The 14,077-nt window shown below is 59.5% G+C and overlaps 1 protein-coding gene across 1 annotated transcript in view; it reads left to right on the top strand.

Annotated features, from left to right (window-relative positions):
* Positions 1–1,077: 1,077 nt before the first annotated feature.
* ACIN1 (apoptotic chromatin condensation inducer 1) overlaps positions 1,078–14,077 on the top strand; it is a 17,798-nt gene continuing 4,798 nt past the window's right edge. The window contains exons 1-9 of the mRNA XM_082780407.1: positions 1,078–1,246; positions 5,378–5,443; positions 5,552–5,663; positions 6,650–6,726; positions 6,802–7,503; positions 7,916–7,941; positions 9,983–10,070; positions 11,128–11,471; positions 13,912–13,951. Of these exons, the coding sequence (XP_082636533.1) occupies positions 1,109–1,246; positions 5,378–5,443; positions 5,552–5,663; positions 6,650–6,726; positions 6,802–7,503; positions 7,916–7,941; positions 9,983–10,070; positions 11,128–11,471; positions 13,912–13,951 (1,593 nt within the window). The 5' untranslated portion in view covers positions 1,078–1,108. The remainder of the gene's footprint in view (positions 1,247–5,377; positions 5,444–5,551; positions 5,664–6,649; positions 6,727–6,801; positions 7,504–7,915; positions 7,942–9,982; positions 10,071–11,127; positions 11,472–13,911; positions 13,952–14,077) is intronic.

Below are 14,077 nucleotides of genomic sequence, written 5' to 3'. Positions count from 1 at the left end.
CTGTAGGTCCTACGTAAACAAACCCATATACAAATGCGATGTAAACAAGGGCGTTTCTGTAGGTCCTACCCAAAACAAAGCCACTTTGGGGGGTCCTTTGTAAACAAACCCATTTCTGGTAGGTCCTACACAAACCCAGGGGCGGGAACGCGATGTAAACAACCCCCATTAGGGTAGGCCCTACGTAAACAACCCAAATTTTGAGTAGGTCCTACATAAACAAAGGGATTTTTGGTAGGCCCTACGTAAACAAAGGGGGTTTTTGTAGGCCCTACGTAAACAATGGGGGCTTCCGGAAGCTCCCACCCCCCCACCAGCGCTGTAACCACGCCCACTTCCGGTAGACCCGACGTAAACAACCCCCAATGTAAACAAACCCCCCTTAAAGGCGACCCTACACAAACAAAACCCCCAACACGCACTTCCGGCCACGCCCCAGAGTGACGTCACGCCCGCCCCACAACCCGGAAGTAGCGTGATGGTTCCGGTAGGGGTTGGTGACGTCACATCCGGGTTGGGAGGGGGGAAGGGGGCGGAAATGGGCGAAATTCGGCGGAAATTGGTAAAAAATAAGGGAAAAAAGCGAAGTTTGGGCGGAAACGGGCGGAAAGCGGCGGAAACGGGCGGAAAAAGCCGAAGTTTGGGCGGAAAGCGGCCGGAAACGGGCGAAATTGGGCTGAAAAGGGCGAAATTTGGGCTGAAAATAGCGAAAATTGGTGAAAACTGACGGAAATTGCCGAAGTTTGGCGGAAATTGCCGAGGGGGCACCCGAGGGGCGGGGGGAGCCGAAGCCTCCCGGAAGTTCCCGGAGAGTTCCGGAAGCACCCGAAGAGTTCCGGAAATAGCCGAAGCTTACCGGAAGTCCCCGAAGCGCGGGCGGAAAGAGCCGAAGCCGGCCGGAAGCGGCCGCGGGGAGGGCGGGGCGGAGCCGAGCGGGCTCCGGGAGGAGCCGAACGCTTCCGGAACCCCCCGAGCGGCTCCGGAAGTTCCCGAAGGGGCTCCGGAAAGAGCCGAAAGGTTCCGGAAACGCCCGAAGCGGGCCCGGAAAGAGCCGAAGGGCGCCGGAAGGAGGCGGCGGGGAGGAGGAGGAGGAGGAGGGAGGCGCAAGATGGCGGACGGGGAGGAGGTGACGCTGGACGGGCGGCCGCTGCATCTGCTGCGCGTGGCCGACCTGAAGGCGGCCCTGGAGCGCCGGGGGCTGGCCAAGAGCGGGCAGAAGAGCGCCCTGGTCAAGAGGCTGCGAGGGGTGAGCGAAGGGGGGGGAAGCGGGGAGGGGACGGGGGAAGATGGCGGCGGGGGGAGAGGGGAAGGGGGAAGGAGCGGGGCGCCAGGAGTTGTGAGGGGGGTTGGGGTGTTTAGGAGGTGTTTGTGAGGTGTTTTTAAGGGGTGCTGAGGGGATTTCGGGGGTCCTGAGGGGGTTTGGGGAGTTTCAGAGGGGTTTTGAGGAGTTTCGAGGGGGTTTGGGGTGTTTATGAGGTGGTTTTGGGGAGTTTTTAGGAGGTTCTGAGGGGATTTGGGGGGTCCTGAGGGGGTTTGGGGAGTTTCGAGGGGGTTTGGGGTGTTTAGGAGCTGTTTAGGAGGTGTTTTTGAGGTGTTTTGGGGGAGTTCTGAGGGGGTTTGGGGTGTTTAGGAGGTGTTTTTGAGGTGTTTTTGGGGGATCCTGAGGGGATTTAGGGGGTCCTGAGGGGGTTTGGGGAGTTTTGAGGGGGTTTAGGGAGTTTTGAGGGGATTTGGGGTGTTTACGAGGTGCTTTTGGGGAGTTCGGAGGGAATTTAGGGGGTCCTGAGGGGGGTTTGGGGGGTCGTCAGGGGGTTTCGGGTGTTTTTGAGGGGTTTTGAGGTATTTCGAGGGGATTTGGGGTGTTTAGGAGGTGTTTATGAAGTGTTTTTGAGGAGTTTTTAGGAGGTTCTGAGAGGATTTAGGGGGTCCTGAGGGGGTTAGGGGAGTTTTTGAGGGGGGTTGGGGTGTTTACAAGGGGTTTTGAGGAGTTTCGAGGGGATTTGGGATGTTTACGAGGTGTTTTTGAGGAGTTTTGAGGAGTTTCTGAGGGGATTTAGGGGGTCCTGAGGGGGTTTGAGGGGATTTGAGGGGGTTTATGGAATTTTGAGGGGGTTTGAGGTGTTTCTGAGGTGTTTTTGAGGAGTTTTTAGGGGGTCCTGAGGGGATTTAGGGGGTCCTGAGGGGGTGTGATGAGTTTTGAGGGGGTTTGGGGTGTTTAGGAGGTATTTATGAGGTGTTTTTAGTGGCTCCGGAGGAGATTTAGGGGAGTTTCTGAGAGGATTTAGGGGGTCCTGAGGGGGTTTGGGGAGTTTTGAGGGGATTTGGGGTGTTTAGGAGGTGTTTGTGAGGTGTTTTTGAGGTGTTTTTGGGGAGTTCTGAGGGGATTTCGGGGGTCCTGAGGGGGTTTGGGTTGTTTTTGAGGGGTTTTGAGGAGTTTCGAGGGGATTTGGGGTGTTTACGAGGTGCTTTTGGGGAGTTCTGAGGGGATTTAGGGGGTGCTGAGGGGGTTTGGGGAGTTTTTGAGGGGGTTTGGGGTGTTTATGAGGTGTTTGTGAGGTGTTTTTAGGGGGTGCTGAGGGGATTTAGGGGGTCCTGAGGGGGTTTGGGGAGTTTATGAGAGGTTTTGAGGGGGTTTGGGGTGTTTACGAGGTGTTTTTGAGGTGTTTTTGGGGAGTTCTGAGGGAATTTAGGGGGTCCTGAGGGGGTTTCGTGTGTTTTTGAGGGGTTTTGAGGAATTTCGAGGGGGTTTGGGGTGTTTAGGAGGTGTTTGTGAGGTGTTTTTGGGGGATACTGAGGAGATTTAGGGGGTCCTGAGGGGGTTTGAGGAGTTTTGAGTAGATTTGGGATGTTTATCAGGTGTTTTTGAGGTGTTTTTGGGGGGTTCTGAGGAGATTTTGGGGGTCGCAAGGGGGTTTGGGGAGTTTTGAGGGGGTTTGGGGTGTTTACGAGGTGTTTTTGAGGAGTTTTTAGGAGGTTCTGAGGGAATTTCGGGGGTCCTGAGGGGGTTTCGGGTGTTTTTGAGGGGTTTTGAGGAGTTTCGAGGGGATTTGGGGTGTTTAGGAGGTGTTTATGAAGTGTTTTTGAGGAGTTTTTAGGAGGTTCTGAGAGGATTTAGGGGGTCCTGAGGGGGTTTGGGGAGTTTTTGAGGGGGTTTGGGGAGTTTTGAGGGGATTTGGGGTGTTTTTGAGGTGTTTTTGGGGGGTTTTGAGGAGTTTTGAGGGGTTTTGGGATGTTTATGAGGTGTTTTTGAGGTGTTTTTTGGCGGGTCCTGAAGAGATTTAGGGGGTCATGAGGGGATTTGAGGGGGTTTGGGGTGTTTAGGAGGTGTTTATGAGGTGTTTTTAGGGGGTTCTGAGGGGATTTAGGGGGTGCTGAGGGGGTTTGGGGTCTTTCCGAGGGGTTTAGAGGAGTTTTGAGTCGATTTGGGGTGTTTCTGAGGTGTTTGTGAGGTGTTTTTAGGGGGTCCTGAGGAGATTTAAGTGGTCCTGAGGGGATTTAGGGGGTCCTGAGGGGGTTTGAGGAGTTTTGAGAGGATTTGAAGTGTTTACGAGGTGTTTTTGAAGAGTTTCGAGGGGATTTGGGGTGTTTATGAGGTGTTTTGGGTGATCCTGAGGAGATTTAGGGGGTCCTGAGGGGATTTTGGGGGGTTTCTGAGCGGATTTAGGGGGTTCTGAGGGGGGTTTGAGGAGTTTTGAGGGAGTTTGGGGTGTTTATTGAGGTGTTTTTGGGGGGTCCTGAGGAGATTAAGGGGGTCCTGAGGGGTTTTGGGGTCTTTCTGATGGGTTTTGAGGAATTTTGAGGGGATTTGGGATGTTTATGAAGTGTTTGTGAGGTGTTTTTAGGGGGTCCTGAGGAGACTTAGGGCGTCCTGAGGGGGTTTGGGGTGTTTAGGAGGTGTTTGTGAGGTGTTTTTAGGAGGTTCTGAGGGGATTTCGGCGGTCCTGAGGGCCTTTGAGGAGTTTTGAGGGGATTTGGGGTGTTTAGGAGGTGATTTTGGGGGATCCTGAGAGGATTTAGGGGGTTCTGAGGGAGTTTGGGGTCTTTCTGAGGGGGTTTTGAGGAGTTTTGAGGGGGTTTGGGGTACTTATGAGGTGTTTTGGGGGTCTTCTGAGGACATTCTGTGATTTTGAGAAGATTTCAGGTGTTTTTAAGATACTTTGGGGGGCTTTTGGGGGAGATTTTGGGACTTTTGGGAGGGGCTTGAGGTGTTTCTGAGGGGGCCCGGGGTCTTTCTGAGGCAGTTTTGGGCACTTTTTGAGGAGATTTGGGTAATTTCTGAGAGAATTTGGGGGTTCCTGAGGAGATTGAAGGATTTCTGAGGGGGTTTGGGGGATTTTGAGGAGATTCTGAGGAGATTTTGGGGGCTTGGGGAAGATTTTGGGGGCTTGGGGTCTTTCTGAGGGGTTTTGAGAGGATTTGGGGTGTTTATGAGGTGTTTTTGGGGGGCTTCTGGGGAGATTTTGGGGGTCCTGAGGAGACTTGGGGTCTTTTTGAGGCTGTTTTGGGGGTCCTGAGGGGATTTTGGGGGTTTTCCGGGGGATTTGGGGTATTTCTGAGAGGATTTGGGATACTTTTGAGGAGATTTTAGGGTCAGGTCTTTATAGAATATCTTTATGGCAACTTTTAGGATGTTTTTGAGGAGATTTTGGGGGGTTTTGCGGGGATCTGGGGACACCGGGAATTACGGGGACCTATAGAAAAATCCTGTAGCGAGTTTTGGGGTGGTTTTAAGGAGATTTGGGGTTTTATGAGGAGAATTTGTGGAAAAAAAACTATAGAAATTCCCAATAGAGGCGATTTTGGGGTTTCGTGAGGCGATTTTGTAGGAAAACCCATAAAAACCCATTCTGTAATGATTTTTGGGGGGATCATGAGGAGATTTTGTGTTTTTTTGAGGAAACTTTGGCATTTTCTGAGGAGATTTAGGTGCGGGGACCCCCGGAGACCCCCCACCATTATTTTTGGGGGGTATTTTGAGGTGATTTGTGCTTTTTTAAGGAGATTTTGAGGTAAAAACACCACAGAAACCCCATTTTCGTGAGCTCGGTGAGATTTTGAGGTAATTTGTGAGAATTTTGGGGTTTCATGAGGAGAACTTGGGGTAAAAAATTACGATAAACCTTAACGGTAAGTTTTGGGAGGGAAATTTGACGTATTTTGGGTGAATTTCGGGGGTTTTAGGGGTTTTGTTTGTCGGGATGTTATGGAGGTTGAAGAGAAACGGGTTTTGAGGGGTTTGGGGTGGTTTTGAGGGATTTTTAGCGATTTTCTGAGGTAAATTAAGGTTATTTGAGGCCATAAAGGATGGAGGGAACGGGGAGGGTTGTTTTCACGGTGGGGCTGCCCCAAAATCCCGCTTTTTTCCCCCAAAACCCAGGCGCTGATGCTGGAGAACCTCCAGAAGCACTCCACGCCCCACGCCACCTTCCAGCCCAACTCCCAGGTAAAAAACCCCCCAAACCGCCCCCAAAACCCCCAGAACCCTCCCCAAAACCTCCCCAGCCCCTTGCCCGAGCGTGGTTTTACCCGAAATGGCGTGTTTTTGCCCCAGATCGGGGAGGAGATGAGCCAGAACAGCTTCATCAAGCAGTACCTGGAGAAGCAGCAGGAGCTGCTGCAGCAGCGGCTGGAGCGGGAGGCGCGCGAGGCCGCCGAGCTCGAAGGTGCTTTTTGGGGCCAAATCCGGGGATTTTGGGTGTTTTAACCCCAAAACGGGCACCGGGAGGGGTTGGCGGGGATCCGGGGAGGGGATTTGGGGGCGTTTTGGGGGGTTTTGGGGGGAAATCGGGGGGGATTTGGGGGTGGTTTTTTGAGGGGGGGGTGTGGGGGGATTTGGGGGGAATGAGGGGGATTTTGGGGGCGTTTTGAGGGGTTTTGTGAGGAATTAGGGGGATTTGGGGGTGTTTTTGGGGGAAATAGGTGGAATTTGGGGGCGTTTCCAGGGGTTTTATGAGTATTTGGGGGATTTGGATGTGTTTTGGGGGAAATAGATGGAATTTGGGGGCATTCTGAGGGTTTTTGTGAGGAATTAGGGGGATTTGGGGTCGTTTTCAGGGTTTTTAGGGGTAATTAGGGGGGATTTGGGATCATTTCTGGGAGAATAGGGGTGTTTTGAGGAGTTTTGAGGGGAGTTAAGGGGAATTTAGGGGTGTTTTGAGGGAAATTAAGAGGATTTGGGGTCATTTTGAAGGGGATTTGGGGGAAACTAAGGAGAATTTGGGTCATTTAGAGGGGATTTGGGGGAAATTAAGGAAAATTTGGGTCATCTAGAGGGGATTTGGGCAAAATTAAGGGCAATTTGGGTCATTTAGAGAGGATTTGCTGGAAATTAGGGGGAGTTTGGGTCATTTGGAGGGGATTTGGGGGAAATTAAGAGGATTTTGGGTCATATAGAGGGGATTTGGTGGAAATTATTGGGGTTTTGGGTGAAATTAAGGAGAATTTGGGTCATTTAGAGGGGATTTGGGGGAAATCAAGGAGAATTTGGGTCATTTAGAGGGGATTTGGGGTTGTTATGAGGCATTTTATCGCCGTTTGGGGCCATTTTCCCCCCACTTCACCCCCCTGGGAGGTCCCCACCCCCCCCCCCAACCCTTTAAACCCCCCGAAATCCCCCCAAAACCCCCCGTTAACCCCTTCCTCCCCACAGCCTCGGGCCGCAGCTGCGAGGACTCTGACGAGGAGCCGGGCCGGCGGCCGGAGCGCCGCAGCGAGCGGGTGCGCCAGGTAACCCAAAACACCCCTTTTGGGGCAAAAAACGGCGGTTTTGGGGCTTCTAAAACTTCTTATTTTCGGCTTCAGGGCCGAAAAGCCCCCGAGGGGCCCCCCCGGGGCCGGCGCCGCCCCCCCCAGGAGGAGGAGGAGGAGGAAGAGGAGGAGGAGGAGGAGGAGGAGGAAGACGACGAGGAGGAGGAGCCTGAGGCCACGCCCCTCGGCGAGGCCACGCCCCCTCAGGAAGCCCCGCCCCCATCCGAAGCCCCGCCCCCATGCGAGGCCCCCACTGTGGAGCCCCAACCCCAGCCAGAAGCCCCGCCCCCTTCCGAGGCCACACCCCCTTCTGAAGCCCCGCCCGTTTCTGAGGCCCCTCCCCCTTCTGAAGACACAACCCCCATGGAGACCACGCCCCCACCCGAAGCCACGCCCCCTCAGGAGGCCCCTCCCCTTTCCGAGGGTGCCCCACAAGCTGAAGCCACGCCCCCTGTCAAAGAAACCACGCCCCCCATTGTCGAGGCCACGCCCCCTCCTGAAGCCCCTCCCTCTTCTGAAGCCCCTCCTGCTGAGGCCACGCCCCCTCGCGAGGCCACACCCACCAGCGAGGCTCCGCCCCCTCCCACTCAGGCCCCGCCCCCCAGCGCCTCCCCCTCGCCCCCTCCCCTGTCAGAAGGGGCGGTGCCGGCCCAGGCCACGCCCCCCGCTGAGGCCACGCCCACCAGCGAGGCCCCGCCCCAGTCGCCGTCCTCCTCTGGCTCCTCCTCCCCCGGGAGCTCCCCCGGGACTGGGACGGTGAGAGGGGAACTGGGGGGACTGGGGGATACTGGGGGGACTGGGAGGGACTGGGAGGGGAAATGGGGGCACTGGGATATACTGGGAGGGACTGGGGGTGCCTTGGGGGGGAACTGGGGGCAGTGGGAGGGGAAATGGGGGGGACTGGGAGCACTGGGAGGGACTGGGAGGCACTGGGGGATACTGGGAGGGGACTGGGAAGGGTTTGGGGGGGACTGGGAGGGACTGGGGGGGACTGGGAGGCACTGGGGGATACCGGGAAGGGACTGGGAAGGGTTTGGGGGGGACTGGGGGATACTGGGAGGGACTGGGGGTTACTGGGGGTTACTGGGAGGGCCTGGGGCCGTTGCTGGTCCTTACTGGGAGCACTGGTTGTTACTGGTGCCCCCCTGACCCCGCCCCTCCCCCGCAGGGCCCCCAGCAGGAGCCGGAAACACGGTGAGAGGGGGAGGGGCGGGGGGGGGGGGCACTTATGGGGCTCTGTGGGGCCCTATGGGGCTGGGGGGTCGCTATGGGGCGCTATGGGGCGCTATGGGGCTGGGGGGTCGCTATGGGGTCTCTATGGGGCTGGGGGGTCGCTATGGGGTCCCTATGGGGCCCTATGGGGTGCTTATGGGGCGCTGTGGGGTGAAATGGGGGGGCTATGGGGCGCTATGGGGCAGCTATGGGGCCCTATAGGGCTCTATGGGGTGTCTGTGGGGCGCTATGGAGTTTAATGGGGTCCCTATGGGGCACTTATGGGGCTCTATGGGGTGTCTATGGGGCTGGGGGGTTGCTATGGGGCCCTATGGGGTTGCTATGGGGCGCTGTGGGGCGAAATGGGGGGGCTATGGGGCTCTATGGGGTGTCTATGGGGCGCTGTGGGGTGCTGTAGGGCAGCTATAGGGCCCTGTAGGTTCCTATGGGGTCTCTATGGGGTGGTGGTGGGGTGAAAGGGGGACTTATGGGGCAGCTGTGGGTCCCTAGGGGGTCTCTATGGGGTCGCTATAGGGCTCTATGGGGCACTGTGGGGTTTCTATGGGGCGCTGTGGGGTGCTTATGGGGCACTATGGGTCTCAATGGGGTCTCTATAGGGCTCTATGGGGCACTATAGGGCACTATGGGGGGGTTATGGGGCTCCATGGGGCACTGTGGGGTTTTTATGGGGCTCTATGGGGTGCTATGGGGCCCTATAGGTCTCTATGGGCCTCTATGGGGTCTCTATAGGGCTCTATGGGGCACAGGGGGGTCCCCATGGGTCTCTGTGGGGCCCTATAGGGCACTGCGGGGTGGCTGTGGGGCCTTATGGGGTCCCTATGGGGCGCTATGGGGCGTTATAGGTCCCTATGGGGCACTTATGGGGCTCTATAGGGCTCTATGGGTCCCTATGGGGCACAATGGGGCGCTGTGGGTCACTATAGGTCCTTATGGGGTGCTTATGGGGCACTGTGGGGTCTCTATGGGGCGCTGTGGGGCCCTATAGGGCTCTATGGGTCCCTATGGGGTTTCTATAGGGCGCTATGGGGTTTCTATGGGGCGCTATGGGGCACTTATGGGGCATTATGGGGCCCTATAGGGCTCTATGGGGCGCTATGGGTCCCTATGGGGTGCTATGGGGCTCTTTGGGGCCCTATAGGGCGCTATGGGGCACTTATGGGGCGCTGTGGGTCCCTATGGGGTCCCTGTGGGTCCCTGTGGGGCCGGGGTCTCTCCGGGTCCCCTCCCCCTCCCCTCCCCTCCCCCCCCCCGGTGCCGCGTTGGCCCCGCCCCCCCCGCGCGGGGGCTGCTGGGTAAGCGGCAAGATGGCCGCCCCGGCACGGCGCCCGGCCCCACAATAGAGGGGTGAGGGGGGGGGGGGGGGGGAATCTATGGGGCAGGGATCTATGGGGCGGGATCTATGGGGCGGGGGGATGTGGGGCAGGAGCTGTGGGGCTGGGGGCGGGGAGGGGGGATCTGTGGGGCTGGGGGGGATGTGGGGCAGGATCTGTGGGGCTGGGGGGGGATCTATGGGGCCGGGGGGGATGTGTGGGGCTGGGGAAGGATCTATGGGGCCGGGGGGGATCTATGGGGCTGGGGGGTGGGTGGGGGGCTTCTGTGGGGCTGGGAGAGGGTCTATGGGGCTGGGGGGGGATCTATGGGGCAGGGAGAACAATCTATGGGGCTGGGGGCACTTCTGTGGGGCCAGGGGATGAATCTGTGGGGCTGGGGGCACTTTTATGGGGCTGGGGGAGGAATCTATGGGGCTGGGGAATGGATCTATGGGGCCGGAGGAAGAATCTATGGGGCTGGGGGAAGAATCTATGGGGCTGGGGGAAGAATCTATGGGGCTGGGGGCCAATCTATGGGGCTGGAGGGGCTCCAATGGGGCCAACCCCTGGGCCTGGAGCCCGATCTATGGGGCAGAGCCCCCCCAGCCCCCCCTTTCTATGGGGCCAGCCCCACACCTCCCCCCTCCCCCCTCGCTATGGGGCAGCCCCACTGATTCCCCTCCCCCCCCCAGCTCGGAGCCGCCGCTGCCGATGGATTTGGGGCCCCCCCCTCCCCCCCCCGGGGCCGCCCCCCCCCCCGAGCGCCCCCCGGACCCCGAGGTAACGACCCCCAAGTGTGGGGCAGGGGGGGGAGGGGGAGGGGGAGGGAGCACTTGGGGGGCAGCCCCACATGTGGGGGGGTGGGGGGACACTTGGGGGGCAGCCCCAGAGATTTTACGGTGTCCCATAGCTACTTGGGGGGCAGCCCCATAGCGACTTGGGGGCCCTATAGGCACTTGGGGGGCTGCCCCATAGATTTTAGGGTGCCCCACAGATACTTGGGGGGCAGCCCCATAGATTCGTGAGCGTGTCCGGGACCTACAGATACTTAGGGGGCAGCCCCATGGCTACTTGGGGGGCAGCCCCATAGATATTTGGGGCCCTATAGCTACTCGGGGGCTGCCCCATAGATCTGTGAGCATCTCCGGGCCCTATAGGGACTTGGGGGGCTGCCCCATAGATTCTAGGGTGTCCCATGGGGACTTGGGGGGCTGCCCCATAGTGATTTACGTGCCCCATAGCTACTTGGGGGGCGCCCCATAGATTCTAGGGTGCCCCATAACTACTTGGGGGGCTGCCCCATAGCTCCGTGAGCATCTCTGGGCCCTATAACTACTTGGGGGGCACCCCACAACTACTTAGGGACCCCATAGATACTTGGGGGGCACCCCATAGATACTTAGGCACCCTATAACTACTTGGGGGGCAGCCCCATAGATCTTTGCCCCATAACTACTTAGGGGGCAGCCCCATAACTACTTGGGGGGCAGCCCCACAACCCCCTGAGCACCTCCGGGCCCCCTGCATTTACTCGGGGGGCAGCCCCATAGCGACTCGGGGGGCACCCCATAACTACCTGTGGGGCAGCCCCACACTTGTGGGGCACCCCCCACTTATGGGGCGCGCCGCCCCCACCGCCTCCCCCTCCCCGCCCCCTTTTTCTCCCCCCCCCACCTCCTCTGCCTCACTTAGGGGGTGCCCCACACCCCCCCCACCCCACACCCCATGCCCCATAGATGTGGGGCGGGCCCCCCCCCGCCCCACCGCCTGCCCCACACTTGTGGGGCAGCCCCACGGATCTCCGGGACCCCCCAACGTCTCTCTTTTGGGCACCCAGCGCTGGCTGACGGAGCCCCCCCCCGCCGCCGCCGCCCCGCGCCCCACACTTGGGGGGCGCCCCACGGCCGGAGCTGCGCGACCCCCAAGTGCCTCCTCCCGCCGCCGCCCCCGGGACCTCGACGCCCCACGGCGACCCACAAGTGCCCCACGGCGCCCCACAGCGCCCCACAAGTGCCCCCCCAAAGGACTCGGCCCGCACCAAAGGGCGCCGGGCCTCCCGAAGCCACTTATGGGGCGCCCCATAGATCCGCGGGACCCACAAGTGCTACTTAGGGGGCGCCCCATAGATCATTGGGACCCCCAGCTGCTACTTAGGGGGCACCCCACAGAACTCAGAGCCCCGTAGGGCCACTTATGGGGCACGCCGCGGACTCCAGGACCCACAAGTTCTACTTATGGGGCACCCCATAGATCCTCGGGACCCCCAACCGCTACTTATGGGGCACCCCACAGACTCCAGGACCCACAAGTGCCACTTATGGGGAGCTCAAGACCCACAACTGCTACTTATGGGGCGCCCCATAGATCCATGGGCCCCATAGCGTCACTTATGGGGCACCCCACAGATGCTCAAGACCCACAAGTGCTACTTATGGGGTGCCCCACGGATGCTCAGGACCCATAACTGCCACTTATGGGGTGCCCCACGGATCCTCTGGACTGAAAATCGCTACTTATGGGGCACCCCACAGAATTCAGAGCCCCACAGCACCACTTACGGGGCACGTTGCTGACTCCAGGCCCCATAGCGCCACTTATGGGGCACCCCACGGATCTCAAGACCCACAACTGCTACTTATGGGGCACTCCAGAGATTCTCAAGACCCACAAGTGCTACTTAGGGGGCGCCCCACAGATCATTGGGACCCCCAACCACTACTTATGGGGCACGCCACAGACTCCAGGCCCCACAGTGCCACTTATGGGGCGCCCCACGGATCCTCAGGACTGAAAACCACTACTTATGGGGCGCCCCATAGATTCTCGGGACCCCCAAGTGCTACTTATGGGGCACCCCACGACTGCTCAGGACTGAAAACTGCTACTTATGGGGCACCCCACAGATCTCAAGACCCACAACTGCTACTTTTGGGGCGCCCCACGGATCTCCGGGCCCCATAGCGCCACTTATGGGGCACCCCACGGATGCTTGGGACTGAAAGCTGTCACTTCTGGGGCACCCCAGAGATTTTCGGGACCCCCAACCGCTACTTATGGGGCACCCCATGGACTCCAGGACCCACAAGTGCTACTTATGGGGCACCCCACAGATCCTCAAGACTGACAATCACTACTTATGGGGCAAAACCTCACTTATGGGGCACGCCGTGGACTCCAGGACCCCCAAACCGTTACTTATGGGGCACCCCACAGATCTCCAGCCCCCCAACTGCTACTTACGGGGCACCCCACAGCTGCTCAGGACCCCAAAATCTTACTTATGGGGCACCCCACGGACTCCGGGACCCACAAGCGCTACTTATGGGGCACCCCACAGATCATTGGGACCCCAAAAACCTCACTTACGGGGCACGCCGTGGACTCCAGGACCCCCAAGTGCCACTTATGGGGCACCCCACAGATCCTCAGGACCCCCAACTGCTACTTATGGGGCGCCCCACGGATCTCAAGACCCACAAGCGCTACTTATGGGGCACCCCACAGATCCTCGGGACCCCAAAACCTCACTTATGGGGCACGCCACGGACTCCAGGACCCCCAAATCCTACTTGTGGGGCACCCCATAGATCCTTGGGACCCCCGGCTGCTACTTAGGGGGCACCCCACAGATCTCCAGCCCCCCAACCGCCACTTAGGGGGCGCCCCACGGACTCCGGGACCCCAAAAGCTCACTTATGGGGCACCCCACGGACTCGAGGACCCCCAAATGTCACTTATGGGGCACCCCACGGAACCTCAGGACCCCCAAGTGCCACTTGTGGGGCACCCCACGGATGCTCAGGACCCCCCCAAATCCCACTTGTGGGGCACCCCACGGACCTCCCGGCTCGCTGGCGCCACTTGGGGGGCACCCCATAGATCCTCAGGACCCCCAAGTACCACTTATGGGGCGCCCCACAGATCCTCAGGACCACATAGCCTCACTTATGGGGCGCCCCATGGATCCCAGGACCCCCCTGTTCTACTTATGGGGCGCCCCATAGATCCTCTGGGCCCCATAGCCTCACTTATGGGGCGCCCCACGGATTTTGGAGCCCCATAGACGTTACTTATGGGGCGCCCCACAGATCCCAGGACCCCCAAGTGCCACTTATGGGGCTCCCCATAGATCCTAGGACCCCCAAGTACTACTTATGGGGCACCCCATAGATCCTCAGGGCCCCATACAGTCACTTATGGGGCGCCCCACAGATTCTGGAGCCCCATAGCCTCACTTATGGGGCGCCCCATAGATTTCCTGGGCCCCATAGCGTTACTTATGGGGCGCCCCATAGATCCCCAGACCCCCAATTCCCACTTAGGGGGCGCCCCACAGCCCCCCCGACCCTGCCCCACACTTATGGGGCGCCCCACATATCCCTGGCCCCGCCCCCTCCCTCCCATTGGCGGCCACCGCTTGGCCCCGCCTCCTGGCGATGACATCACAAGCCCCGCCCCCTCCCCCCCCATCCCCCCCCCTTCCTGATACCGCCCGCTAAGGGGGAGGGGAGGGAGGGGGCGGAGCCAAGCGGCACGAAGGGGCGTGGCCTACCGCAAGCCACGCCCCCCGTGGTGACTCCGCCCCCTTCCGGGTCCCCCCCTCCCTCCCCCCCCCCCCCAGGCCCAGCCCAAGGCCTTCAAGAGGAAGATCGCCCTGCTGGGTGAGAGGGGCGGGGCTTGCGGAGGGGGCGGGGCTTAAGGGAGGGGGCGGGGCCTCGGGGAGGGCGTGGTCAAGGAGGGGGCGGGGCTAAAAGGGGCTGGGAGGGGGATAAAGGGAGGGGGAGGGG

The sequence above is a fragment of the Aythya marila genome (genome assembly GCF_965140915.1).
Source record: "Aythya marila genome assembly, chromosome: 28".
Taxonomy (NCBI): domain Eukaryota; kingdom Metazoa; phylum Chordata; class Aves; order Anseriformes; family Anatidae; genus Aythya; species Aythya marila.
This window is presented reverse-complemented; position numbering and strand designations above follow the sequence as displayed.